The sequence below is a fragment of the Cricetulus griseus genome, chromosome 2, assembly GCF_003668045.3.
Source record: "Cricetulus griseus strain 17A/GY chromosome 2, alternate assembly CriGri-PICRH-1.0, whole genome shotgun sequence".
Lineage (NCBI taxonomy): Eukaryota > Metazoa > Chordata > Mammalia > Rodentia > Cricetidae > Cricetulus > Cricetulus griseus.
This window is the reverse complement of record NC_048595.1, coordinates 318,085,358-318,112,620: the sequence shown is the minus strand read 5'-3', so window position 1 is coordinate 318,112,620 and position 27,263 is coordinate 318,085,358. Positions and strand designations below refer to the sequence as shown.

Genomic DNA, 27,263 nt, shown 5'->3' with positions numbered 1-27,263 from the left:
AGCGTTCCCCCCTTGCCGGGTCCCGCAGTTGGTGCAGCCCGGGCCGGGACAATATGGCTACGGTATTTCGGCCCCTGGAAAGGTTTTGGGCGCCGCGTCCTTCGTGGCATCCCGGGGTGACAGGCTTAGGCTCTGCCTGCGGCCGCTGCACTCTCAGAGGTACCCGCGGCCTCACCCTGTGGAAGGAGGGAGGGGGAAGAGAAGGAGCGTGAGACCCCAGCGGTGTGTCTGTTTGGAGAAGGCTCGGGCGACCTTTCCCTCTAGCTGCACGTGTATGCAGCCCGGTTTGCAGGAAACCGTGAACGCCCCCACTTGGTGCAAAGGGCAGCAAGGTCCACGTTGCTCTTGGGGACCATTCTTCACTCACTGGGTTTCCTTTTGTGGAAGGATTTGGTGCGGAGTTTAAGAGATGGGAACCCCAGCCGTGCTGCTTACGTGCTAAAAGAGTCGAGACAGGCTTCCTCATCCCCCAAGTTATTCCTTACTGCCTTTCTGAAAATATTAAACGTGAGACTGCTACTGATAGATAATAAAAGTATTTAACGTTCTGGTGTACTTTACATATATGAATTCCTTTCCTTCAGTCGTCATCTAATCGCAGAGGTAGTACATTTACAGAATAGGAAACAGACAAGGTTGTCACTTGACCAAGGAAGGTCACCAGGAGCAAAAGACATGGATGGGTCTGATAGCTTCACAAGATTCCCTTTTCATAAATAGCTATTTTTATTATTACTTTATCTTAGCAGAACTCTGTGCACGATTTTTTGGCTAAGCTTCATTCGTTTTTATCTCGTGCAGAGCCAACGATGTTGAAGAAAGATACAGTCCAGATTTACTAAGCTGTAGTCAGTGATTTCTGATTTTAGGCTACTTGAGTCCAGATCTAAAAGGCCGTCTTCAAATCGGGAGTTACAAAACTGGAAGTCACAATGTAGCTTTTTCCAATAGCCCATGCTTCTTGAACCAAGATAAACCAAACATGTGGTATGTGTATGTATGCAGTTGCTTAACTAGATGGGAAATGACCATTTCTTCTTCGTATCTTATCATGTCAACCAGTCTTCACACTCCATTAATCATTACCTACTTTCAAACGTAAAACTTTTGCCAAGATTTGCAGTCAGTAATAGACTGGAGATGTTTGTTTCCCCACCAACAGTACTAATATTTGTATGTATCTGGATGGACCATTAATTACTATAATAGGTGAGGATGAGTTCATTAGAGGCAACCAAGCTCTAACATGCTATTTACTAGGGAAAAAGCGATAAAAATAAATTCAACTATTTTCTCTTTCTTTTCTTTTTTTAGCTAAAAGGTACCTACTCACAGACAGCATTATGAAATTAAAGGAATTCCAACAGAAGAAAGTAGCTACTGCACATAACCTTCCCAGTACCAAAGGTAATGATATTTGTTTTTTTAATTCTTTTTTTAAAGATTTATTTATTTATTATGTATACAGTGTTTTGCCTGCAAATAAACCTTCATGACAGAAGATGGCACCAGATCTCATTATGGATGGTTGTGAGCCACAATGTGGTTGCTGGGAATTGAACTCAAGACCTCAGGAAGAGCCACCAATACTCTTAACCTTTGAGCCATCTTTTCAGCCCCGTTTCTTTAATTCTTTCATCCATTTCTCATTCAAACTTCCTCTCTACCTCTATTCCTCTATTTATTCTTTCAAGACCTATCTCTTAGAGAGAGAGAGAGAGAGAGAGAGAGAGAGAGAGAGAGAGAGAGCATTTGCTTAGTTTCCTAGTCTACCTTTCATCTCATACAATGCTACTGAAAGTCTACAACTCTTCTCATAGCCCTGTCCCCCAGGATAATAGGGAAATAGTGAAATTAACCCTGTGGCCAGTTGTCTAAATCTGTGTCACTCAGAGTATGATAGAGGACCAGCATCAGCATCAATTGGGGATTGATGGAAACACAAATGGAAAGGCAGATAATTTGTATACACTATATAGTTCAAGAATCCAGGTTACTGGCTTTCAAATATTGATTAACTCTTGATGAAACATATACTTTATGATATATTTGTAGGCAAAATAGACCAATGGTTTGATAGTGCACTTTGGCATTTTTACACACACGCACACATATATGTATATAATTTAAATTTTTAAAAATTGTAAAAAGCACTAAAACCATGAGGATACCAGTTCCGTGGACTCTAGTGCCTTTTGCATCTTGGCAGCCCTGCTGCATTCATTCCCTGTGTCCTACACGTGGAATTTTTTTTTTTTTAGAACTCCAAACTCCTTTATAAGCATATTTAAGACTTCCTCTGACTTGGTTGTTTTGGTCTTTAAACAACTTTTTGTTCCTGTTGGCTTGTTATATAAATTTGCTCTTAGAAGACGATGTATGTCTATTATACACACCAACCACTGCCCCCCTCCACTTCCTACCACCCCTTCCAAATCCTCCTCTCACATTCATGCCTGTTTTTTGTTTTGTGACCCACTGCAGTTAATCCTGTAGGCCCAACTCTCCTTCCTCTAGCTGCCAGATACTGTTGAGCTGCAGCCTAACACTTGGTGTCTCCCATCTCTCCCACCCAGTCTCCTCACACTGCTCTGCCAGTCGTGGAATGCCACTGTGGGACTCCGAGATAAGCCTTGGCAGTCAGGGAGAATACTTTTATCTCCAGCTGAGTACATTCAGTATATTTTTAAAGATGTATTTATTTTTATCTTATGCATGTGGGTGTTTTGCCTATGCATCATGTGTGTGCGGTGCTCACAGACAACACGGAAGAGGGTGTTGAACCCTGTAAAAGTGAAGTTACAGATACTTGTTAGCTGCCATATAGATCCTGGGCACTGAACCTGAGTCCTCTGCAAGAACAGTGCTCTTAACTGCTCAGCCTTCTCCAGCCCTCAAACTTTCTTTTTTGTCTTGGGTATTTTTGAGCTATGTGAGGTTTGCAGTTAGGAAGGACTCCCTGCTGTGGCCTGTTTGTTATGTCTACTTGTGGTCTTCATAAAGCTGTGACTGCTTTGAACATATTCTGAAATGCAATCTTAAAAGTCAGTGTCTGTCTACCCCATTGTCAGACTGATATTTATATAATCCTCACACCATTTCAGCATTTTTAGGAACCCACAATGGCATCCTTTTACATACCACATTTTGTTCATGTTTTTCCATAACAGTTCAGTGATAATCCTCAACTTCCATGAAACTTCATCAGTCCAGACGCCAAAGTTAGGCCCTTCTTACTGTGTCTGTACCCTTCAGATGTTTTTTTTTTTATAGCAGTAGCTTGTCTTGCTGGGTAGACTTTAAGCTCTGTGGAAGGAGCCATAACTTTGCGTGAGAAACACATTGCTCTGATGGTGATTATCTGGTAAATACTTGAAAGTCAAACTATTTAAGTCCTAATTTACATTTCTTAATGTTTTAGATTCACTGGGCTTTTTAATGATTAAGTGGTGCATAATGCAGATTCATTGCTTTTGAAATCTTTTAGATGAGCAATTACTTAGAAATCTCTAAAACTGAGTTGTTTAGGTTAAACAGGCGTAAGATGAAAATGAGGTTGCCAACGCCATTACTTACTCAGAGGGGAGCCATGACATGAAATGTTCCCTCGGTGCCTCTGTGCCATGAACTATGGCTGAGTTTCTTCTCCCTGAGGTCAGCCTCCTTGCAGTCCCAAGCATCCTGAGTCATTGCCACCACCTTGTGCTTCCTTTCAGCCATCTATTTCAGAAGCTTGGAGGAGAAATTGACCCAAAATAAACTCATCTTGAAGGAAGAGTTGAAAACATTGCTTCACTTGTGTCAGTCTCGGGAAGATGTGGAACTGGCAAAAAGTGTCATTTACAGGTGAGGGGTTTCCTGAGAACCCTGCCAGCCTTCATCTCTTCTCACTCTGCCCTTCCCAGAGCACACTGTCACCTCTTCGATGACATATCTTACCCTAATGCTTGCCTTCAACCTCGGACATTGATACTTATTGGAGGACCAAGTGTAGGAAAGCAACTCATAAACTACCAACAGAGTATCCAGTCCCTCCAGTAACATATCCTGATATATGAGATGCTAGGGGAACCTTGGCAGATCCCATGGCGGGTGAGGGACAAATATGCTATGCCGACAGAACAGAACTTACATGGGAAGGAAGTTTTATTGGAGGAAGGGAAGGGAGTGGGGGAAAGGAAGAAAGAGAGGGAGAGACAGAGAGACAGACAGACAGAAACCTGTCTGCCTCGTCGGAGAAATGGGACCTTTTGCACAGAGACAGGGTGACACACTCTGTCAGGTCCCCAGTAGGTGAGGCCAGGTTTGCCTGGTTGATAACAGTGTGGTAACTCCAACCATGAAATTACTTTTGTTTCTACTTCATAACTATATTGTGCTACTGTTACGAATACCATGGGCTGGGCCCTCCCCCATTGGTCACTAATTGAGAAAATTCCTTACAGCTGGGTCTCATGGAGGCGTTTCCTCTCTGATGACTGTAGTGTGTGTTGTCAAATGGATACACAAAACCTGCAGTGCAACATCCACCATAAATTAGGTCTTTTAATCAACTACGCCTGTTAGTAGACACATTACTTCTAGGTTTTCCTTAGCACAGCTAATGTCGTGGCGAGTTGCTCTAGAAAACTTAGCTATTTTTTGTTCGTGTTTTGGGTCAAAGAGTATATTAGTCATTTTTTTATGACTATAAAAAAGTGACTGGGATAACCTGCATATGAAAAAGGGTGATTTGTTTGATTCACAGTTTCGGACATGCTAGGGCATGACACTGGCATCAGCTCAGTTCTAGTGAAGACCTTTGGCTGTGTCACACTGCTGGTCAGTTCTGGTAAAAAGCAATCATGTTTCAATATAGGAAACCATGAAGCTGGGTGGGCCCAGACTCAGGCTTTTATAGTAACTCCTCTGGAACTTAAGGTGGGGGGGGGGTCACATGAGAAATACCTAATCCTTTTTGAGAGCAATATCCTCAGTTGGTCTAAGGACATCCTATTAGATTCCATATTGGGGAACAAACTTGGAATGCGCAAACTTTTGTGAAACAAACCAAACTCAAACCATGACACAGCCTACTAATAAATCTTCAGGTTGTGTCAGCTACAGTTACATTGACATTTGATCTGGCTCTTTTTCTCTTGTTTTCCATATTATTACCCTAAAGCCAGGAGATCTCTATAGGATAACACAGCAGGATAACAATTCTGAACACTCAGTTTTTATGTTCATCATACACATCCAAAGTGACTCATCGCTCTTCACAGATGCTCATGACACAACCCAGTTGCTTTCCTTTGCCTCTTTTATGAACAGCTGGACAGGTTGGTGCGTCCATGGTCTAACCAACCTGTTTTCAGTCTTCCTGAGACGTGCAGCCCACTGCTGGGAAAGGAGGTCATGAGCTGAAACAGAAGCTCATCTTTATGAGCCACAAGTGGGAGTGATGTAATCCCCCTCATAACCTTGCTCCAATGCTGTTTAGTTTCTGAGGAGAGTCTAGATCCTCCCTTCTATTGGCAATAACTTCCTTTTGGAGGTAGAGGTCAAATCAGGGAAACTTTTGCTTTCTGTTTGTAATCTGGCACCAGTTTCCCACCTACTGAAATTTATAGATTTTGAAGATGCCTCACATGTTATAATAACTAACAATAAAGAATTGCCACGTTCCAAGCAAAACTTACCCAGTTCTCACCAGAGTCTTTGAGTTCTTATCTCTGCTTCGCAGATGAGGAAGCAAGTGTCTAAATGATTTGTTGATTTTCTAGCAGTTACATAGTTTATAGGTAGAAGAGCTAGATTGGAACCATCATACAGATGCAGTCAAAAGCTCTTAATCACTATATGTTCTTGTCCTTGATAACTCAGTTCTCAAGCATTATAATGGAGCAGGTTACATATTTACCATCACCATAGTTGGCAGTGTGTGTGTTTACAGCACCCCAGCCCTAATACCACTCCAGCTTTCCTCTGTTTCAGCAGAATGTGGAAGGTTTTCTAGTAAAGTCAGCTTTTTCTGCTACTATTTTAGAGTCATTCACATCATGAAAATCTGATGTGTGTGTAATCATGAGGAGCTCCTTTGATCACCAGGTTATCATCTTAGGTGCCTACAGCAGCAATGGCTGGTTACTGAAAGTAGGCTTGTATTGGTCAGTTTCAGGTAACTGACTGACAACCTGTAGAACTTATGCCACATAGTAAGATGTCACTGTAATTAAAGGTAGCCTCCCAGGACTTAAAATTTCAAAGTGCATTTAATTTCTTTTACCTAGGTGGCTGTAGCTCATGTCGGCCTTTACCTGAATTTAGAGAAGCAGAGGTTGATGTAAGTTACAATGTGCCTTTTGATTGTGTGACATCCTATATGGGCACAAAGTCACCTCCTAAAAAAGCATGGAATACCTCCAAGGGCCTTTTCTGTGGGGCCCGTTCTAAGGCAACCCTGCTGTTCTGTAACATGCTTATACACATTCTCAGCCCAGCAGGTAGTTGCTTAGTTTAGGGGATGATTACGGTCTGTGTTTTACTTCTTTTAATTTTCAGAGTATTTTGGCCTCTAACAAAACTCTTTGTTTCAATGCCCAGTATATTAAACTCTGGAACCTCTGAATTTATTCAAATTCCTTTTTCTCTTAAACTGGGAGTTCTTTACTCTTTATTTTGCTCCCAACACCTAGTACTGAGTGCATGCTATGGTTTGTGTCTGTTCTCGTGGGTATGTGTGGTATGTGTAGGGTATATATATTCATGTATGTATACGTGTATATGTCAGGGTGCATACACATGCTTAGAGTTCACAGCCGGATATCTTCCTCAGTTGCCCTAAACCTTGTTTTTTGAGAGTGGGTTTCACTGAACCTAGAGCTCAGTGATTGGCTACTCTGACTGTCCAGTAAGCATTAAGAATCCTCCTGTCTCCATCCCCCACATTGAGTTCCAGGTGCATGCTACTAAGCCTGACTTTTATGTGGGTGCTGGGAATCCAAACTTGGGTCCTTCTACTTGCTAGTTGAGATCTCTTCTCATTCCTGTGTCTGTTCTTGCTATACCATATCTTTGCTCATAGAATAATCTTGATCACTAGGTACCACTCAGAGAACAGAAACTTCACTGTGGGGGAATATAAGTTTGGACCAGTTTTCATGAGGCTATGCTATGAGTTGCATCTTGAGGACTCTGCAGTGGAGCTCATCAAAGACAAGGTTAGTGTTTTTCCAGTTCTTTCCCCTGCCAATATGATCTGGTATTCTTGGTGCTGTTAGAAAAGACATTTTTTTATGCCGAGTGGTTTCCTGGGTAAGATTTTCAGGGAAAGGCCACTGAGCTGAGTAAATAAGCTCTCTGCTTTTCAAATGTTTCTCTAGTGTTGGCTCACAAGAGACTTGAGGTATCTTAGGAGGCATTGCATAGTTTAGATGCTGATGCTTATATATGATGTTGTATATATACCTTGGATGTGTGTAGTGCTAGGACATGTATCCTATATCTGGAGTTCAGAGGCAAATAGTTTAAGACCAGCCATTGACTTCCTATCCTGTGCCTGCACTCTCTCTCTTGTTTTTTATTTAATTGAAGACTGTATTGATAACTGGTCAAGTTTTAAAATGCTTTTATATATTCTGGTTTTCTTTTTTTAAAAAACTCAACATAATTTTGCATATCAGTAAGGTAACTCAATGGATAAGGCACTTGCTTTTTTTTTTTTTTTTTAGTGTATTTTTTTTTTTTTTTTTTTTTTTTTTTAGTTTTTGGAGACAGGGTTACTCTGTGTAACAAACAGCTCTGGCTATCCTGGAACTCACTCTGTAGACCAGACTGACCTCGAACTCATGGAGATCCGCCTGCCTCTGCCTCCCGAGTGCTGGGATTAAAGGTGTGCGCCACCAACGCCTGGCTTGGGTTTTTTTGTTTTGTTTTGTTTTTTGGAGGGTTACCCTTCTTTAAAAGCATCATGTTTTAGGAAGATGGTCATGATGTATTCGAAAGGAGAGGAAAAGTTGTTTAAGAACAGTTTCAACATTTGATCTTGTCTTCTACTTTAAAATAAAGAGAGAGAGGGCGTTGGTGGCGCATGCCTTTAATCCCAGCACTCAGGATGCAGAAGCAGGAGGATCTCTGTGAGTTCAAGACCACCCTGGTCTACAAGAGCTAGTTCCAGGACAGCCTCCAAAGCCACAGAGAAACCCTGTCTCGAAAAAGCAAAAATAAATAAATAAATAAATAAATAAATAAATAAATAAAATAGAGAAACACATACAAGAGCTGGCGTAATACTCAGTGGATAAAGTGCTTGAAAGGAACCTGAGTTCCTCCTCAGAATCCATATTTTAAAAAGTCCAGTGTGGCAGTATGTACTCACAGTCGTAACACCATTGAAGTGGAGACTTGTGGAGTCTTGAGGTTCATTGGCCAGCCAGCCTAGCCCACTTGTGAGTTACCAGCCAATGAGAGGCTCTGCCTTAAAAACAAAAGCGGTAAAGAGTAACTAAGAAATGGTATCCAAGGTTGTTCTCTGGCCTCACATACACTGGCATATGTGCACCCATACTCACACATACATGATTACATTCTTGTATGTGTGTTAAAACCTGGGAGGTAAAAATGGTGTCTTTAAGGTTAGAATTCTTAAAACATCACTTTTTCATGTAATTTGTGTGTTAGTGTTTTAAATAAATATTTTAATGTTATACTTAAAAGAAAACAAAAAGTTTCATTGTTATAATCAAAGCCATGATTGTGACAGTAAGAACAAAACAAAAGTAATTTTTTAAACCTTGTACGTGAGATCCCATGTGTAACAGAGGTAGAGTGAACTGAGTAAGAGCTGAGGGACTAATCATGCTTCCATGACAGTGGCTTGTCCCTCCACTGTCACTTTATTCTTGTCATTGTCCTCTGAAGCCCCTAACGGTGACCGAGATTGTGGCTCTATTGTTTATATCACTTCTCCTATTCCCTCGTTCACCTTCTTGCTGCCCTGTAACTCAGCTCTGTACACTAAAACCCAACTAGCACTTAGAGCAGACCTTGTCTTGTTTTTCATTCCTTATTCTCAGCATCCAGGATCTGCATGGCAGGTAGAAAGAACAAAGGAGAAAAACACTAATGACATCTAAATATCATGTCACACTGTGGCATTCAGAATGCTGGGAGGATGTTAGAAAGAGAAGATACCGGTCAAAGGTTATACAGTTGATGCAAAAGAATTGAACTTGTAAAACGTGGTAGTCATGGTAACAATATATTCTTTACAAATTAGGAAGAGAATAGTTCTTAAGTTTCTTTGTGACATAATACATGTTCTCTGACTTAGCTATTCTGCTAATGTATTTTAAGACCAAATATAATGAGATAAGTACGTAGATGGTCTTGTCTATTGAACTAAATACAAGTAAAAAGCAAGGTTGAGAGCCACTGTAAATTCTAGCAGATGATTTTCAAACGTAGCAACTCTGTATTACATGCTTGTGATGACTATAGTTCTGTGAGACATTCTTGCCTTCATTCAAAAATCAACTTGCCGCTGCCATTTGATATTATCTGCTACCAGGTTCATGGCCACCCTCCTGATTGTATGCTACTCATGACACTGATTGCTCTCTTGCTTCTTGTCCAGTGTGTCCCTTCCCAAAGCTTTAAAGAAATCTTTTGTGTACCAGACTAATAGGGAATTGAGGAAGCCACAAAATAAAAACCTGTAGAGCAGAGATTCTCAACCCCTGGGTCCCAGCTCTTTCATGGGTGAACGATTCTTTCACAGGGGTCACCTAAGACCATCAGAAAACACCAATATTTACATTACAATTTATAACAGTAGCAAAATTATAGTTATGAAGTCGCAATGAAATAGTTTTATGGTTGGGGGTCACCACAACATGAGGAGCTATATTAAAGGGTCACAGCGTTAGGAAGGTTGGGAGCCACTGCTCTAAAGGTGAAGCCCTACATAGTGGTTCATGCCTTTAATCCCAGCACAAGGGACACAGGTTGGTGGATCTGTATGAAGAACAAAGTGAGTTCTAGGACACTAGGACAGCCAATACTATCTAGCGAGACCTGGTCTAAAAAAAAAAAAAGGATACAGTATGTGGCATCTGCCTTAATAGTTTTAACTTTTGACCAAACTATATTGTTTCTCTTCACTAGCACTTACGAGGTTTCTTCCTAGACTCAACATCATTCAATATTTTGATGGATATGTTATTTACCAAAGGCAAATATGAAAGTAAGTACTACAGTCTGTGGTTGTGGAAAACTTTACTGGAAAAGCAGCTGGGGTGGGAAGGACCGTAGAAGTGACCCTTAGAGTCCTGTTCAGGCACCCCACTGTGACCTCACTTCTTAAATTTGAAAACATCAAACTGCATATGATAGCTGAAATGAGCCGCCTCAGATGATCTAAAACCTTGGCAGGTTTTCCATGCGGTCTTCCTGTATGACCTGATGATTTAATTGAACATTTAGATAATTGCTATTTGACTTTGAGGAACAGCTTTTATCATGCTAAAATCTGCGTTTTGGTAGGTGATGCTGAACTGATTAGGACTTTGGGAACTGCCCAGAGATGTCTTTAACCCTGCTGGCCACTCTTCACTCGGCAGGTGCCCTGGAAGTATTGATTGAAATGAAAAACCAAGATGTGAAGTTCACCAAAGACACCTACATCCTTGCTTTTGCAGTTTGCTACAGACTGGTAAGAGTATTCCCCTTCACTCTCAGGGCATTGGGAATTGAGTAGTATCTGGGAGAGAATTTATCTTCTTTCTTTCTTCCTCCAGTTCCTCTGGAGTCTGTTTTCCATCTGGTGCAAACATTTTAATTTTAAATGTATCCATTTTTAGAAAACTCAAGTTAGCCTTGTCAGATATTTTCGTCATGGGAAAGGCAATCATCTTTCGCCCCTCTTTGGCAAGCATGTAGGCTGTGAAAACAAGAGCCAAGTCCCTGCTGAGCTCTGGAATCCCCTGTAGGTTAAGCTCTACTAGATCGTCTTCACCGTTGCTTTTCTCTGGAAATCGTCCCATCCTTCGGGCGCGGACCCCACATATGATTGCTGCCATGTATTCTTTTTATTGTTACTATTATTTTATGCGTACAAGTGCTTTGTCTGTAAGAATGTCTACACCACACGAATGGGCACCTGTGGGCACCAGAAGAGGGTGTCTGATCTCAAGGAACTAGAGTTACAGATAGTTAAGAACCGTCATGTGGGTGCTAGGAATTGAACCCCAGTCCTCTATAAGAGCAGCCATTGCTCTTACCCATTTTGCCATCGCTTGAGCCCTCTACCACAAAGTCTTGACTTTTGTTTACAAGCCTTTATAAACCTTTAAGCCACCTTTAGCTGCAGCTGACACCAGGATTCGGGTAATTCTTTCCAGTCATCCAGCAATTGAATGCTGGTCCTTCTGAATGGCGGTTCCTGCACAGACATACCTCCTGGGTGCATGCTGATTTAGAGAGAACCTAGTTCTGCTTCCTAAGAAGGCCCCGACCATGTTTCTTCCTGTGTTGTAGCAAAGACTACCTTGCTTCATTAAGTGGAGACAAGTTTGGAAAGGAGCTGCAGAGGTTCCCAGTCACCCCTGGCAACCGCCCCACATACATTCAGACTTTGTTAGGAGGATTGAGTGCTCAGCCTGTCTTCACAGACACACAGATGTGGGGCTGCCAGCGCCATTGTAAACCCATCCAGATGTGGCGGCTCTGAGAAGGGGGCAGGGTTTACGTTGCTGTCTGGCTGATTAGTGAATCCCTTTCTTGGATTTAAAAATACATTTTCTTTTTTAGACGTATTTATTTTACTTTATGTGTATGTGCACCACGTGTGTTCCTGGTGCGGGCAGAGGTCAGAAGAGGGCCTCAGATCACCCGGGCTGGAGTTACAGACAGTTGTGTGGCAGCTGGGAACTGAACCCAGGTCCTCTGCAAGAGCAACAAGTTCTCCTAACTGCTGAGCCCTTGGATTTTCTTTTTAGCTTTCTGTTTTCATGGGATTCTTTTTGGTTTTGTTTTATTTTTTGTTTATTAAAGATCTAATCTTTTCTTTTTTCTTTTTTTATTTTAATTAGAAAGAAAATTATTTTACATGTCAATCCCAGGTTCATTTCCCTTCCCTCCTCCCTTGCCACCCCCCCCAACTAACAACCTACCTATCCATACCCTCTCTGCTCCCAAGGGAGGGTGGGGCCTTCCATAGGTGGTCTTCAAAGTCTGTCTTATTCTTTGGGATAGGGACCAGGCCAACCCCCTGTGTCTAGGCTCAGGGAGTCTCCCTCCATGTGGAATGGGCTCCCAAAGTCCATTCCTATGCTAGGGATAAGTACTGATCCACTACAAGAGGTCCCATAGATTTCCAAGGTCTCCTCACTGACACCCACATTCAGGGGGTCTGGATCAGTCCCATGCTGGTTTCCCAGCTATCAGTCTGGGGACCAAGAGCTCTCCCTTGTTCAGGTCAGCTGTTTCTGTGGGTTTCACCAGCCTGGTGTGGACCCCTTTGCTCATCAGTCCTCCTTATGATGTATGTTGTATTAGTGTTAATATTTTCAAGTATTTGGCTTATATGGAGATTTCAAGCTGGCACTCCCCCAAAGGGAAGTCCCTTGTATTATTGTACATTACAATCCTATTCAATTAATAGTCGGCTGACCCCATTGTGGGGCTTATGCCTGGAAACTAGCCTACTAACATACAAAGAAACCTAGATGTTTACAAGTGAAAACTGGCCTATGGTGGAAATAGACAAGCTGAACAATAAAACTAATTTAGAGTTGAGCGGCTACCTTATAAATAGCCTGGTCTGTTTGCTGATAGTCTCTGTATTGCTTAATTTTTCTTTTATTTTGAGATTATAATATAGCCATATCATTTCTTCTTCCTTTTCCTCCCTCTAAATCCTCCCATATACCTCTCCTTGCTCCCTTTCAAATTCATGGCTTTTTTCCATCAATTGCTGTTACCTGCATATATGTATATGCATATATATTCTTCAATACAACCTACTCAGTCTGTATGTTTACTTGTATGTGTGTTTTCAGGGCTGACCATTTGGTATTGGATAACCAGCTGGTGTGGGAAGACTGTCTCTCCCACCTTCAGTGTTCCTTAGTTACCTGTAGTTTTTTACACAGGGTTGAAGCCTGTGGTCTTTCCCCTGTCCACATTATCATGTCTATTGAGCTCACTTTATCAAGTGACTTCAGGTAGGCCCTGGGAAATTCTTACAGAAGGAAATCGGACAAACTAAGCTCTGTTAATCATTACACTTGAAGGTTCATAGTATTGACTGGGAAATCCCATCTCTTCACAGAATAGTCCGGAATCTTTTAAAATTTGTACAACTTTAAGAGAAGAAGCCCTAATTAAGGGAGACATCCTCCCCAGGAGAGCATCATGTTTTGCGGTAGCATTGGCTCTGAATCAGGTAAGGCCTTGGGGCAGAGGAAACATCAGTGAAATGGAAGTGGGCAGGACATTACTGCTTTCATTTGTTCTTGTTTTCATTTCTTTTTTCCCTCCTAATGGTATTGTAAAGAAATCCTGTAACAAAAGCAATGCCTTCGTTGCCATAGCAATTTTGCAGCTATACCTGTGCCTGTAAAGATTGTTTTTACATGTAGTTGAAGACCCAGCATGCATTTCTATTTAGAGTAGGTGGGCCAAGAACTTGGGAAGAACCAAAGAAGGAAGCTACAGTCTGAGAGAAATAGCCTTGTTATATAGTAAAGATGGCACAAGCTTCCTGTGTAGCATTCTCTGAGAGCATTTTACATTAGAAAGAACTCCTGAGTCAGTCTTTGCTAGTTAGACCCATTTGCCATTATTTAGTTGAAGCCTTACCATTCCCTTAGTTCCTTGTTCCCATATAGGCAAATAAAGCAACCAAAGCCCAGGAAAAAAAGGTGAAATCCCTGAGGTTAATCTCAGTGAGGGACACAGTACTGGAATACCTGCTATCTTAAAGAGCCCCACCTCTGAGATTCTCTCTTGGAAGGCCCAAAATATATGAAATACTTCACACATTTGCTATGTGGCTAATGAAAGTCTCGTGATGGAAAATTCTAACCAATGTAGGTTATTGCCCAACTAGCAAAAACAGGCTGGGGAGCTCTTACTTAAAACTAAGTAGTGTAGGTACTTAAACTGAAGGGTGTTGGTTTCCTTAATGCTGGGGAAGGCTTAAGGGGATGCAGTCCTACCAGGCACCAACTTCTGGCTTACCAGCTTTTCCTGTCTGTCAGGGAAGTTGTTTCATGTCTTCCTACTCTGTCAGGGGGCTGAGTGACATGGATTGAAGTCTCCTCTGACACACATGTCCCCAGTATGTAGCTCTTGCAGTTTTCCTCTTACGAAGCATAAGCTGTCCCATCAGAACTCAGATGAATCCTCCTGTCATCTTTGTGACTCTCTCAGTTGAGCTTTGTGCAGGCCTCTCCTTGGTTGTAAAGACCATTTTACTGACTTCAGCCTTATCCAATAGCATCCCTGCTTTTTTCTTGTCTGTTTTCATTTTTTTATCACGTTTTCATTTGTGTACTAATACCTTTTAATCATTTTATTTGAAGTCTTTCTGAATTGTTTTGGTTTAGGTGTTTCTCTTACATGCTGCAGAACCTCAACTTGCCTTTATAATAATGACACTAGTCTCTCTTAATCTGTATTCATATGACATGAATGATCTTAGGTGGAATTTTAATTGATACTTTGTATTTTTACCACTTAAAATATGGCATATGGTGGTTTTTGATGGATTCCTACTCCTGCTGTACTGGTTACTTTTAAAGCAAAGTAGGCAAATTTAAGAATGAAGCAGGATTAAGTGCTTGAAGAAGGACAGTGATTTTGTGCTGCCTGTCTGAAAGGGGAGGGCAGTGTTTTTCTGCAGGTGGTTTGCTCAGTTTACAGACACTGGGTGTTAGCCAGTGAGGCAAACCAGAACCAAGAGGTTGGGGGCTTTCTCTTCTTGTGTCCCTTATTAGCTACTAGAGTCCTGAGAAACTCTCTCTGTATTGGGAATTTATCTTTTGTCATGAACTTTGGGGAGTTGGATGGAAAGGCCACTCTGAATGGGGCTTAGCACAGCCTCAGCCATCCTAGGGTCACTGTCATAGGTTCCATGTGTTCTCTCTATTGATTACTTCAAAACCATGTTATATCTTAAGTGTCCTCAATCTAATTCCTCTGGCAACAGCTGCCAATAGTGAAGATAATGTGTTTTCTCCTTATTCCTCTTTTCTTCATATCCATCATGGAATTTTAGTTGATATGCTACCTCTTGTATTATTTGCCTTTGTCTTAAATATACACAATTTATCAGCTTTAAATAGGAAGTAAAGGAGAGGAGATGGACACTGTATTTTGAATGTCTTGTGCCCTTATTTATTCTCCTTTTGTGTGGTATAGTTCCTTCCTTCCTGGCTTGCTACTCTTCTGTGTTCTCTCCTTTGCCTACAATGTGCCTTCTGATAAGTTCTTCCAACAAACACTTTACCTGAGTTCTTGCCATTTTAAGTTATTTATTTTTGGACTTACCCTACAGTCTTGTCAGATTTAACATTTTGAAATAGCATTTTCCTGAGGGTTGTTTTTGTTTGTTTGTTTGTTTTTGAGCTTTGGTCTTCTGTTATATATCTTGCCCCACTGCTGTGGAGAACTCTGTTTGATGTGATCTTGTTCATCTTTCTCATTTTTATCCTCTATATCCATGAGCACATATTATACTGGAATTTCCTTTACTAATTACTTTCTCAGTTTTTGTTTTAGTGAGTCCCTTTCCTCTTTTATTTTTTAAAAAAACTCTTTACTTGATTCTCTTTTGATTACCCGCCCCTCAAAAATAAAAATTTCTTTTCGAACACCATTGACAGTAAATTCATGTCAGAGAGACAGAAATATCAGAGCCCTAGTCCAGATGGGCAGGCTTTCCTTTGTAGAAAAACTCTATATTGTTACCTGCAGTCCTGGATACGTGTGCCCACACTTGTTTCTCCCTGATCTATGCCAACAGGATGGTGGGATGCAGCCTTTGCTCTGCTGCTACTATAGAGGCACACTGCCTTCTGCAAATTCAGCTTTGTCATGGATGCCCTCACCACTCGCCTGTGCCTCCCTGGGGACCCCAGTTTGCCCCTTCCCTGACCCCAGTCATGGCAGGCCGGAACTTAGGTCATGGATTCTGGGTTGTGCTGGTAGAGAACCTTCTCCTCGAACCTAGAATGTGGAGCCCCTTTCTGTAATGTGTAGGGCAGGGCCTCTGTCTGCTTCCTCCTCAATCTTGCTGTCCTTCATGTCCAAGAATTCTGACAATGTACCCACCTCTAGTCTGGTTTAAGGCTTCACTAATTTGCCAGTGCTGGGGCTTGCTTTCTGTTTCTCATTGTCATTTTTGCTTAAAGCTGGTTCCAATAGGAGAAGGAAAGGTGTCTTTAATGCCTCCATCTTAAAAAACAAGGCTCCGTGAGATTGCTAAAAAACATAGGATACCATGCCACTGATTAAAAACCCTTTATATAATGTTTGTTTAAGTTTGGTTATTTAAAAACTCCCATTGTTGATTTAAATTCTGAGGCCCGTGCATAGGAACCTCCTGCTTTCTCTAAGTGACCTCCTGTAGGAGAATGGAGTGATGGCTGCATGCTGTAGAGTATGACTCTTGTTTCTTCTTCCAGAACCAGGTGGAAAAAGCCATGTCCATTTTTTCTCAAATCATGAATCCAGAGAGTGTAACCTGTGCTAACTTAAATGTAAGTGATTTCCTCGTAGTTAAAAGCAAGTTGGAATGTGGTAAAATGTCTGCTGTTTCTGTCTATGTGCAATGAATGACCTGATTGTCCAGTGTTGTCATTCAGTTCAAAAGAATAGTCATTTACCAAACTTCTCTCTGGGAAGAGCCACCGCTGTGAGAGAAGTCATCACCACAGGGCTTCTGGGAGTTCATGAATGGTGGGTGAATGGGTCTGCTCAGGTGTTTTGTAGGGTACCCACTGAACGTTTGAGGCACAGGTGAGAAGGCTGTAGGTTTGAGAGGAGGGAGTGGTTGGACTTGCCAGACTCTTCCCAGGCCCTGGGTGAAGCCTATGTGCTAACAGCATCCTACTTGTGGTGACTAATTTGTGGCATGCTTGTGACTGGTAAGCTGGTATACATGCTGTCTTAGTTGGGGTTTCTATTGCTGTGAAGAGACACCATGACCTAGGCAACTCTTACAAAGAGAACATTTAATTGGAGTGGCTCACTTACAGCTGCACTCATTCAGCCAAGATATGTGAAATATTCAAACCGAAAACAAAATTTTTCTTCCAGAACACTAGGTGCATTTCAGTAATAAAAATCACAACAAATCCTGTCACTACTTTTAGTTTTTGAGCAGTGAGTCAACTTTTGGACCAATGGAAACAAAGACTGTTTTGTCTTTAAAGAAAGCACACCCTCCACTCAGCCAGCCCCATTTGAGTCCATACTGAGTGTGTGTGTGCTGTGTGGAGCTGTGAAGGACGGACAAGCTCCCAACTTTTCTTAAATTATTTTTTTTTTATGTATATGAATGTTTTGCCTGTATGTATATATGTGTTCCATGTGCATGCCCAGTGCCTATGGAGGTCAGAAGAGGACATCAGATCCCCTAGAACTGGAGTTAATGGGAAGTTGTGAGCTACCCTGTTAGTACTAGGAACCAAACCTGGATCCTGTGCAAGAAATATAAGTGTTACGAGCCCTTCCAGTTCCCAACTCTCAATGCCTTGTCTTCTAAAATATTCCAGGGGTCAAGCTGAAGAATACTCTTTTTTGGACTAGAAGTATGTGTGCTCATTTCCTGATGGGATAGGAGAGGTGCTGGGACTAGGAAGGCACTCTCCCACCAGCAGCACCAAAGCTAACCCAGTGGCTGTAGTATTGGGAAGAAAAACCACGCATGAGCATGTGGGAGCAGTGTAGTGCATGAGTTACAGCTGGCTTTCCCTAGATTAGAGGTGGCGTTGATGTCGAGAAGATGAAGAGGGTGAGGTGGGCGGATTTTAATTCAATTCTAGCTAAGGTACCAGGCTAGACGCTTTGTGGTTTGTTAGTTTTGTGGAGTCCTGATGGAGCAGTATTACTCTGTAGTGCAGATGTGGAAAGGGATGGTCCAGGATGAGTAAACTGCCAAGTCCTCACAGTTCAGCAGCCATCAGAGCCAGCGTTTTCACTCAGACAGCAGACTGCAAAGCCTCGGTCTCCCACCTCTTCCGGGAGATGAGACCCGTGAAGACAGGAAGGAAGGCTATGCTTGTCATCCAGGCCTGGGACTCACTACTCCTGAGTAGTCGTGGAAAGAGCAGAGGACTGACAGGCACAACTGCCAGTGCGGGTGGCCCATTCTGCAGGTTTAGATTTCTGCTCATACCTGTTGCTCACAGTTGTTGCTGAAATTTCTTGTCCCTCCGGGTACCGCCGCTTCAGCCCCAAATGAACACACAGAGACACTATATTAGTTATTAAACTGTTGGCCAATGGTCAAGGCTTCTTATTGGCTAGCTCTGTCTTAATTATTAACCCGTAACTGCTAATCTATGTATTTCTACTTGCCTTTATCTTACCAGAGAACGCCTGGCACTTCCTATCCACATGGTCTCTACATGGCATCTCTCACAGTCCCTCTCTGCCTACCTTTCCCAGAATTCTCCTTGTCTCCTAGTCCCACCTATCTTCCTGCCTCTAATGGCCAAACAATGTTTTATTCATCAACCAATAAGAGAAATATATATACAGAAGGACATCCCTCGCCACCCAGTTGTTACAGAAATGGAATGATTTCTTTTTCCAATAGAAAATGTTTTGGTGGGGTACTCCTTGAGCCTGTTAAGGGTGGGGAGAAATGTATCCATGCCCTGTGGCTGGGTTGTGGGGCTCATGCACTTTCAAGGCAGCTTCTATTTTCTGATGTAGCAAGAAAGCCTGCCAGCACACAATAGGATCAGCATGTTGTGGTTAAGAACAACACATAAGGAACCTTGAGTTAATGTTAACTTTGATTCTCTTCATGAATGCAGTCAAGGAATTATCCACTATTGGGAAACTTGAATAAAATAGTCTTATTCTTTAAAAATTCCCCCTTGGGAAGCTTGCAAATGTCCACTCTAAATTCCTCATGTCACATTATAAACCTGTTTCTTCATCCTCTGGGGTGATGAGATGCACTCGTTGAGGAGGCTTTCAGATTCTGGGTCTTTTACTAGCCCAAGCTTTTTAAATGACATAATGGGCTTCAGTGCTTCCAAGGCTGTCATCTACTTGTAATCCTTAAACAGTTTGCTAACCTGACAAATGGGCTGACAGCGATAATCTGTTGAGTCAATAGTAGGAAAAATAGATGAAATTTCTTTTTCTTTGTCTATGTTAAAAGTCAGTGTCTTACATTAAAACCTTTTGCTGTGGGTATTAGAATTTGAACTCACCTAACCTCCTCCAACTTAGTTTTCCTCTTCTCTGAATTGTTTCTGCTGCCGTGTGACCCAGAGGAGCTAGTTTCTTATTTGCCCAGCTGAGACTTGCTGCATCCTGCATTCATGTAGTCCCTGAGCTCATCAAGACTCTAACCTTGCATGTTGACTCTAGCCTGCCAGTCTCAAAAGGTCCCACAAGCCCTCCTTGGCAGTGCCGCTCGGCACATCAGGAGGAGTTTCCACTCCCAGAAATATCTGAAGGCCACTGAGGTCAGCACGGGGCAACTTTGTGATTGCATTTGGATTCCTATCATTTCTCTAGAAACCTGGAAGGACATTAGAGACTCATTTGGAGCAGAATTTACCTTGCAAAGGTGTTGACAAGTGACTTGTTTGCCCACTGCTCTCATGTATTTGTTAGGACGGGTGCGTGTTTTTATGCTCTGAAGTTGTAGCTCATGCTAAGAAGCGCTTCATTCTGGCCTTCAGGACCAAAGATAACCCCCTGCCCTGATGAGCTGCCTGCCTTGAGATTTTGTTTGTCCTCAGGAGTCCCTCTGTTCGAGGCTGGGCCCTTAGTGCGATGAGAATGAGTAGGAGGTCTTTAAGAGGTGGTGCCCAGATGAGGCTCCATCCTTATGTGAAGAGCTATTGGCAATTAATGGCGTCTAATGAACGTAGAATCATTTTTCTTCAGAGCGTAGCCACTGTAAGCTACCTGTGAGCTAGTAAATAGCCCATGTGTGTGCAACGCTAATTAAACTCAGGAGGCTGTTTTAAAAGAACATGAAAGTAGGAGGAGGTGTGTTGGGAAGAGGAAGTATTCCAGAAGGAGTGGTACAGGGAGAAGAGAAGGGAGTAGAAGGCTGGGTCTGGTCAAAATTTATTATATACATGTAGGAAATTGTTTTAAAACAGCATTTTTAAAGTGGGAAGAAAAAAAAAAAAAGGTGTTGCCTAGAGGATGGCACTGGGGGTGTGCTCTCAGGAGGAGGGATGATGGCAGTTGTAAGGATATTCTAGAAGCCTAGCCAGGCCCCACCATCTGCTCTCTGGTTTCCTCTTTGAGATACGATCATCCCTGCTTCCACATGTGTTTACTCATTGCCATCTGCCATGGTGCGACTCAGGTGAGACTGTGAGTGAATGACCTTCTTCCCTTCTGTTACGTCAGTAAAAATCCAAGTACTCCAGCAGACAGATGTTACACAAGAGGTGCGCGAAACAATACAGCCAGTTCAATGTGGGGGAGGAAACACTGCCCTTCATAGGGATTTGGGGTTTAAAAGGGCTTATTCTTTTTGGTTTAATAATTTTGAGTTAAAAAAAATTACCAGTTTTTTTATTTTAATGTATATACATCAATCACTATAATACAGCATGGCAATTACAAATGCATGGCTAATTGCTTTGCATTTATTCAATATGCAGTTTTAGTCCAATTACTTCTAGTGTTAAGCAAAATTATTTAGAAACTAGGAAAGGAAAGATCCAGTTTTTGGGGAAATACACTTGGAACATATATCAAATTATAAACAGTGATTAACACTCAGTCTCATTTTTTAAAACCTTTCTCTGTGTCTCAGATTGTCCTGATGAGTACTGATGATTAGAGGGGAAATGAGCCTTGCTTTCCCATGTGCTGTGTGTGCCAGGCTGATGGGAAGGCATTCGCAGGGCCATTTTGAAAGCTTGGTTTGGCACCCAGTTTTGAAGCATCTTTAACGGGTGCAATGCAGACAGATAGGCACTTCAGCCAGCCTCTGGTGTGCTGAAGATAACTAGCAGATGAGGGGTGCTGTCTTCCTCCAGCTAGACTTAGAGGATATTTGATTGTCATGGGCCATGGTTATGGAAGGGAGAGGGCAGAGAGAATGGATGTTTTCACGTGTACCTCCTGTGTGCTGGTATTTCACTTAATGTTCACTGTGGCACACGATGGGGGCCTGGAGACTATTTTCCCCATTTAACAGATGAAGACATTAAAAGTGGAGTTTGCAGCTGGGAGCCATGTAGCTAGTGATTGCCAGGTTTTTCAGCCAGGCACCTGGTGTGTGTGTGTGTGTGTGTGTACACGTGTGTATGCATTTTTAGAGCATAACTGTGAAGTTGTTTCTCATCCTTTCTGTGGAATTCAGGAATCAAACTCAGACTTGTGTGGCAAGCACCTCTGCTCTGTGAGGCACCTCACTGGCCCCAGCTACAGCAGTGCTATTACCTATAGGAAAGAACATTTTCGCTAGGGGGCATACATGCAGAGCACTTAAAACATATCTGAGCTAATGAATTCAGAAATAATATTAAAAACTGGGTGTCTGTCAGTGCAGGCTCATCTCAACATTGAAAAGCCAGCTCACTCCTGTCTGTTCTTTTATTCAGATTTTAATCCATGTCCGGTCAAATATGTTGGAAAACCTGATAAAGATCTTACAAGACAATATTGACAGAAATGTATCCCTATTTGTGAAAAGACACATGTTCTCAGAGGAAGTGGTAAGTGTGCCAGTGCTGCAGGTGGCACTCAGTGCAAGGGCACTCCAGATACTCACCTGGCGTCGTGGCCCTGAGCCCACCTCTTCAGCAGGAGGTCAGACACAGCAGTCTCTCTCCTTCAGTTTCAGGGCTCCCGTACCTCAGTGCTCCTGGCACGGTAGGGCTCCTGGGATTCTCAGGGAACTGTCTCCTTTGTGTTGTTCCTTCCCCTGCACTATTCAGTAGGTGCTCTCCTCTTTTCTCTCAGCACACAGTACCTTCCTCACTCCTCACTCTCAGCTATCCCGTGCTTCCTGTTTGGGGAGGAAATAGAAACAAGCTGAAGAGAGTGACTGGTACACTGTCAGCCACTGGCTGTGGTTGCTGTATATGCCTGGTGACTGCATGTACCTCTCTCCAGCATCTCCACTGAGCGTTCTTCTTTCCCTGCTCCTGGACATTGTCACACTTAAGCCTGTCAGTATCGCCTTCCTTGTGGATCAGTCCTGTCAGCATTATTGTGTATGTTACCTGTCATCTAAAGAAAACAGTTATCCTACACATGAAAAGGCACGTGCTGGGTTTAGCTAGGAAAGCTGGACCTTACAAATGCCAATTCTTCCAACCTCCACCCCACCCCAAGACAGGGTTTCTCTGTGTAGCCCTAGCTGTCCTGGAACTCGATCTGTAGACCAGGCTGGCCTTGAACTCACAGAGATCCACCTGCCTCTGTTACCTGAGTGCTGGGATTAAAGGTGTGCACCACCTCCCTGCCCAGTTCTTCCAAAGTTAATGTGATAAGGTAATGATCTCAATAAATATACCACTATACTTTTTCTGCGGCTTGGCTTAAAACAAACAAGAAAAGTATGTTGTTTAAAGGAGGGAATGATTTGAAGATACAGACTTGCAGTTCTCTTCCCCACCTCTCAGAGTCCACCTTATCTCTCACAAGTTCCTGGACTCACTGATCCAGCTAGTGTAGGGACCAATGAGCATCAGAGCTCTGCCTCTCTCTACCTCCCCAACTTTGGCTTCTTACATGGGTACTGGAGATCAAATTTTAAGTCCTTATTTTTGCAAAGCAGACATGTATTTGGCAAAGCTATCTCCCCAAGCCTCTACATAAAACCTTTCTTCACAGTTATGTTTTTATATTTCTCTACTTTGTATATATGTATGGAGTGTGTTTGTGTGTGAACACATAATGTGTCACAGTACTGCTAAGTAAAAAGGTGGTAATCTTAAAGAAATACTTTCAATTTTTAACCATATAACAAAGAGCCGAACAACCCTAATATAGAGTTCTTTTTGAAAATTAGGAGAAAAGAGCCAACAGCTAATACTGAAGAAAGGTAGAGGTCACTTAGGACTTGGAATGCCTTTAGGCCTTTGGGAAGACTCTCAGTCCTAAGAGTGCATTCCTCAGAATCCCCACCATGAAGGGAGGTACACAGCCAGATAATTTGTATGTTGACATTAAATTAATGCAGAAAACAAAAAAATGTAGCCAAAACAGCTATGAAAAAAGTGGCTGAGGAGTGGAAGTAGGATTTCCCTGAGTGTACTTTGTGTATTTGGCTTTGCAACAATAGTAAATGCTTCCCAAACAGTAAAATTAAATTGAATATAAATGAAGAAAAAGCAGCAATTCCTAAAAATTGAAAACAGAATGAAACAAATGAGGTCTTATGCCTCACTGAGGACACAAGGACACACAGAAGTTACTGCTGATCATTTGAAATGTAGTCATTGTTTTAAAAGCTTTATTTATTACTTATATGTACCTGGGGGTGCCTCTGAGTTTATTTGCATCATGTGTGCCAGGTGCCTTCAGAGGCCAGAGGATATCAGGTCTCCTGAAAAGGGAGTTGTAGGAAGTTTTTAAGCTACCTGATGTCTGTGCTAAAAACCAAAGCTAGGTCCTCTGTGAGAGCAGTAAGCACCCTTGACCACTGAGCCATCTCTCCAACCCAAAATGTAGTCATGTATACCTCCAATAACAAACATGTAAGGGGGGGCGGTGAAGAAAGGTATTGCCAGGTGATCCTGCCATTAGCAGTCATGCTCACCCTGTCTTTTGTTCTGACAAAGTGGCCTGTAGGTTGGTCCTTCTTCCTTGTTCCATGTTCCTGTGATTTGCCGGTTCTGGTCCAGGCCGATGGCTGAGTTGGCAGGATAACACTAGAGAGCAGGTGACACTTTCTTCCTCACCATGCCACATCCTAGCTGTCCCACCTGCTTCCTCGCTTCTGCCCATAGACGTCTTTGCGGTGGCAAGTGATTAGCTTCTTCTATTAGAGGTCTTCACTCTGCCTGGGTTGTAATTTTTCCAGACCATGTTGGAGTAAGTTTAAAAAGCAGAGGACTTGGAGATATGAACAGATTGTGAAGAGCACAGCTATGCTTCTTTGTGCTGGAGATCATGTGTATACACATGCATATTTATGCAACACGCACATTATGTGTGATAACAACATTGATGCAACTTCGTTTTTTCTTAGTAGTTAATTTTAATAAATCATTTATGTCTAAAGCATACAGATAAAGTCTCACACTGAAAATTCTGACCTAAGACTCTTTCACTTAGTAAACTCAACCTGTGCTTTAGCCTGTTCCCCTGGTTACTGTGAGACTCACAGGGAATTGCTGAGTGAGAAATGTGACTCATATAACTCCAGGATCTTTTGAGCTAGGTTTTTTTTGTTGTTGTTCATTTGTTTTTTGGGTCTCTTGTTGTATTGTCATCGTTGTTTTCCTTGGCAGGGTCCTGCTATGCAGTCCAGGCTGGCCTGAAACCCGGGAACCTCCTACATTAGCCTCTCAAGTGCTGGCATTTCCACCAAATAGCAGGCATGTGCCTGGCTTTATGACTGTGTGTGTGAGAGGGAGAAACAGAGACAGAGATTGCAAATGGACTTTATATTATAAAACTATATTTTTAAGATTTTATTTTCTAAATTTTATGTGTCTTGAGTTTTTTGCCTACATATATGTCTGTTCACCTAATGAATGGCATGGCCTTGGACGCCAGAAGAGGATGCCAGATCCTCAGGAACTGGGGTTGCAGGCAGGTTGTGAGCCAGCATGTGGGTTCCAGGAACCAAAACTGGTTCCTCTGGAGAGCAGCCAGTGCTTGTGATTGCTGAGCCAGCTCTCCAGGCCCCAAACTATATTTTGAAAATACTGTGCTTAATGTTCATACCAACAGCTATTAAAAGTATGTTGAATCTGCCAGCTATTGTAGATAATTGAGCTTTTGGTTTTCTGTGGTAATGTTAATGAAAGCACTCCAATATAGCTGTTTCTTCTTGATTTTCTTTTTTTTTTAAACTAGGTTAACAGAGCAATGTGGTGTGATTTCTTACCTGTATCCATGACTTCTGGGAGACCAATGAAGGTTTCTGCAGTGATGAGCCCACGGTGGCCTATGCAGCTGGGTGAACTCCCTCCAGTCTGTTTGCTTTGCTTCTCTGGGAAGCCTGTCCCACATGACTATGGGATGCTTTGTCCCACCTTGACCTTGAGTACTAAGCAGGCCATTCCCACAGAAGATGAAGCTGATTGTCTGAAGTTCAGTCAGGAGCCCACATTTGGAAAGAAGATGTACAGGTGTCAAACAGATTAGGATTTATTTAGAAGGTGCCGGAAGGATGTTTAGGAAGCTTGATCCTACTTAACTCTCATTGGAATGTTAGGCTAAGTCCTCAGTTAGAATTGAGCTAAGTAAAAGGTTGGTTTCATTCACATCCTGATTTTGAGCTGACCCATTTTTGTAGTGGTAGTACCATGGACTTGTGACTACTACTGTTTCTACGTCTGGTCTTCTGCTCCCCATCTCAGACCTGTCTGGCCAGTGGTCTCCTTGACATGTCTACTTTGATATTTCACTTCCATTACAGAATTCTAGATTTTCCTTCCAATTCTGCATCTCACTGTCGTCCCTATCTCAGTAAATGACAGTGTCCATTCATTAGCATGTTCCTATGACCCGAGTTAGGGAGGTGGCATTGACCTCCTTTCCTCGTGAGTCCCTCGAGGTAACTCAGTGTGGCTCACGTGCACTCCGCCTCTCCATCTTCCCTGTGCATTTCCCAATCTAAGTCATCATTTTCCCCCTCTGGGCTACAATGGGGCTCTGGAATTGTCTCCACATTCCTGTGTCTCCCCCCACACACCCCAATTTACTCTCTGTGCAGCTTGTTAAGTCTTGATCAGACCATAATCCTTGCTTGTCATCCCCTGGCTTTTAGGGTAAATTCCAAGTATCTTTCCAGGGGCTATAGTTAAGCCCATATGATCTGGCCCACCCGCTGCTCTCACCTTCCTTTGTTGATTCTGCTGGCATTTGACCTCTCCCAGTTATGTTTTGCCACAAGGCATGGGCTATTTGAATCCCTCTTATAAGGTAAAATACTGTGGCTATAGTTCTGAACTTTGTGTGTAGTTTAGAGACTCACAGTCGCTCATGCCTATGTGCCCCAGTGTTTCTCTTTATGTGTACACTGGACATTTCTGAATGTCCGTTTCTGCTTCTTAGAGGACAAGAAGATATCATTGTGATGTAATGATTACTCTTTTTCCAGCTGGCCAAAGTGAGGGAAAAACTGAAGGACAGCCCCACCCTCAGAGCCAAATTTGATGAGGTCTATGGGAAGCTGCACATCAACGGCCAAGTCACCATTTGCCCTTTGGATGCTATGCTCTGCCACGTGCCCAGGGACAAGAAACCCAACACATTGCTGCTAAAGAAGAGGACGGTCAGCCAACGGACCTTACAACCTCTCAGCCAGTCCCTGCTGACTGAGTAACTGTGTTTTCAGACTCCCAGGTCTGGAGGCGCTGCTTTGGTGAATCATTGGCTTCTCCAAGATGCCAGGCATCTCACCTCAGTGGCACTGTGCTAAATGCCTGGTCTCCGTAAGCCCCAAGTTCCCCGAGTGGTGACTTGCTGATCAGAGAGATGTGAAGAGCTAGCTCAAGCAAGGGAAGCACCGTTACCACAGAAAGGCAGCTTCCCCTCTGTCAGCCGCTCCAGAGTAAGGGCCATGCTGTTAGTGCAGCCAGCACCAGAGGGAAACTCAGGAAGTACCTGCAGAAGGAATTTCCCATGGCCTGATCACCCTTGACTGACCTTTCACAGAGAGATGCCTTGCAAGTGATGGCCTCACTGAAGTCTCGAGATCTGAAACCCTCTTCTACCGTGGTGGGAAATGGCCAAGGCCTTCTCTCATCTCTGCCATCATTTTTCCATCTACAAAATAATATTGCCCATGTGTGCTTGGATGGTTTGACATTTTCATTTGCTGTTCAGTAGCGTTAATCTTTCTCCAAAATAAGAAATAAAAGGTACCTACACAGACTTGA

At 42.6% G+C, this 27,263-nt stretch overlaps 1 protein-coding gene across 6 annotated transcripts; it reads left to right on the top strand.

Annotated features, from left to right (window-relative positions):
• The first annotated feature begins 5 nt into the window (after window positions 1-5).
• Ptcd2 (pentatricopeptide repeat domain 2) lies at window positions 6-27,263 on the top strand. 6 transcript variants are annotated; one of them, XM_027401641.2, is made up of 11 exons: window positions 33-159; window positions 802-987; window positions 1,315-1,407; window positions 3,717-3,846; window positions 7,085-7,202; window positions 10,147-10,225; window positions 10,602-10,693; window positions 13,313-13,426; window positions 16,671-16,745; window positions 21,804-21,917; window positions 26,483-27,263. In XM_027401641.2, exons 3-11 carry the CDS (start codon window positions 1,344-1,346, stop codon window positions 26,705-26,707), a joined length of 1,011 nt encoding a protein of 336 aa, XP_027257442.1. In that variant the 5' UTR covers window positions 33-159; window positions 802-987; window positions 1,315-1,343; the 3' UTR covers window positions 26,708-27,263. The 6 variants fall into 6 exon arrangements, with proteins under 6 accessions (XP_027257440.2, XP_027257442.1, XP_027257441.1 ...); XM_027401639.2 differs by lacking the exon at window positions 802-987 and having other exon boundaries at window positions 6-159; XM_027401640.2 differs by lacking the exons at window positions 33-159; window positions 802-987 and adding an exon at window positions 1,054-1,209.

Bases quoted from the DNA above. Each gene is read 5' to 3' on its own strand.
- Ptcd2 (XM_027401639.2), top strand. From the start codon at position 54: ATGGCTACGGTATTTCGGCCCCTGGAAAGGTTTTGGGCGCCGCGTCCT. The intron at 160-1,314 runs GTACCCGCGGCC...TTCTTTTTTTAG, and splicing joins CGGCCGCTGCACTCTCAGAG to CTAAAAGGTACCTACTCACA. The intron at 16,746-21,803 runs GTAAGTGATTTC...TCTTTTATTCAG, and splicing joins TAACCTGTGCTAACTTAAAT to ATTTTAATCCATGTCCGGTC.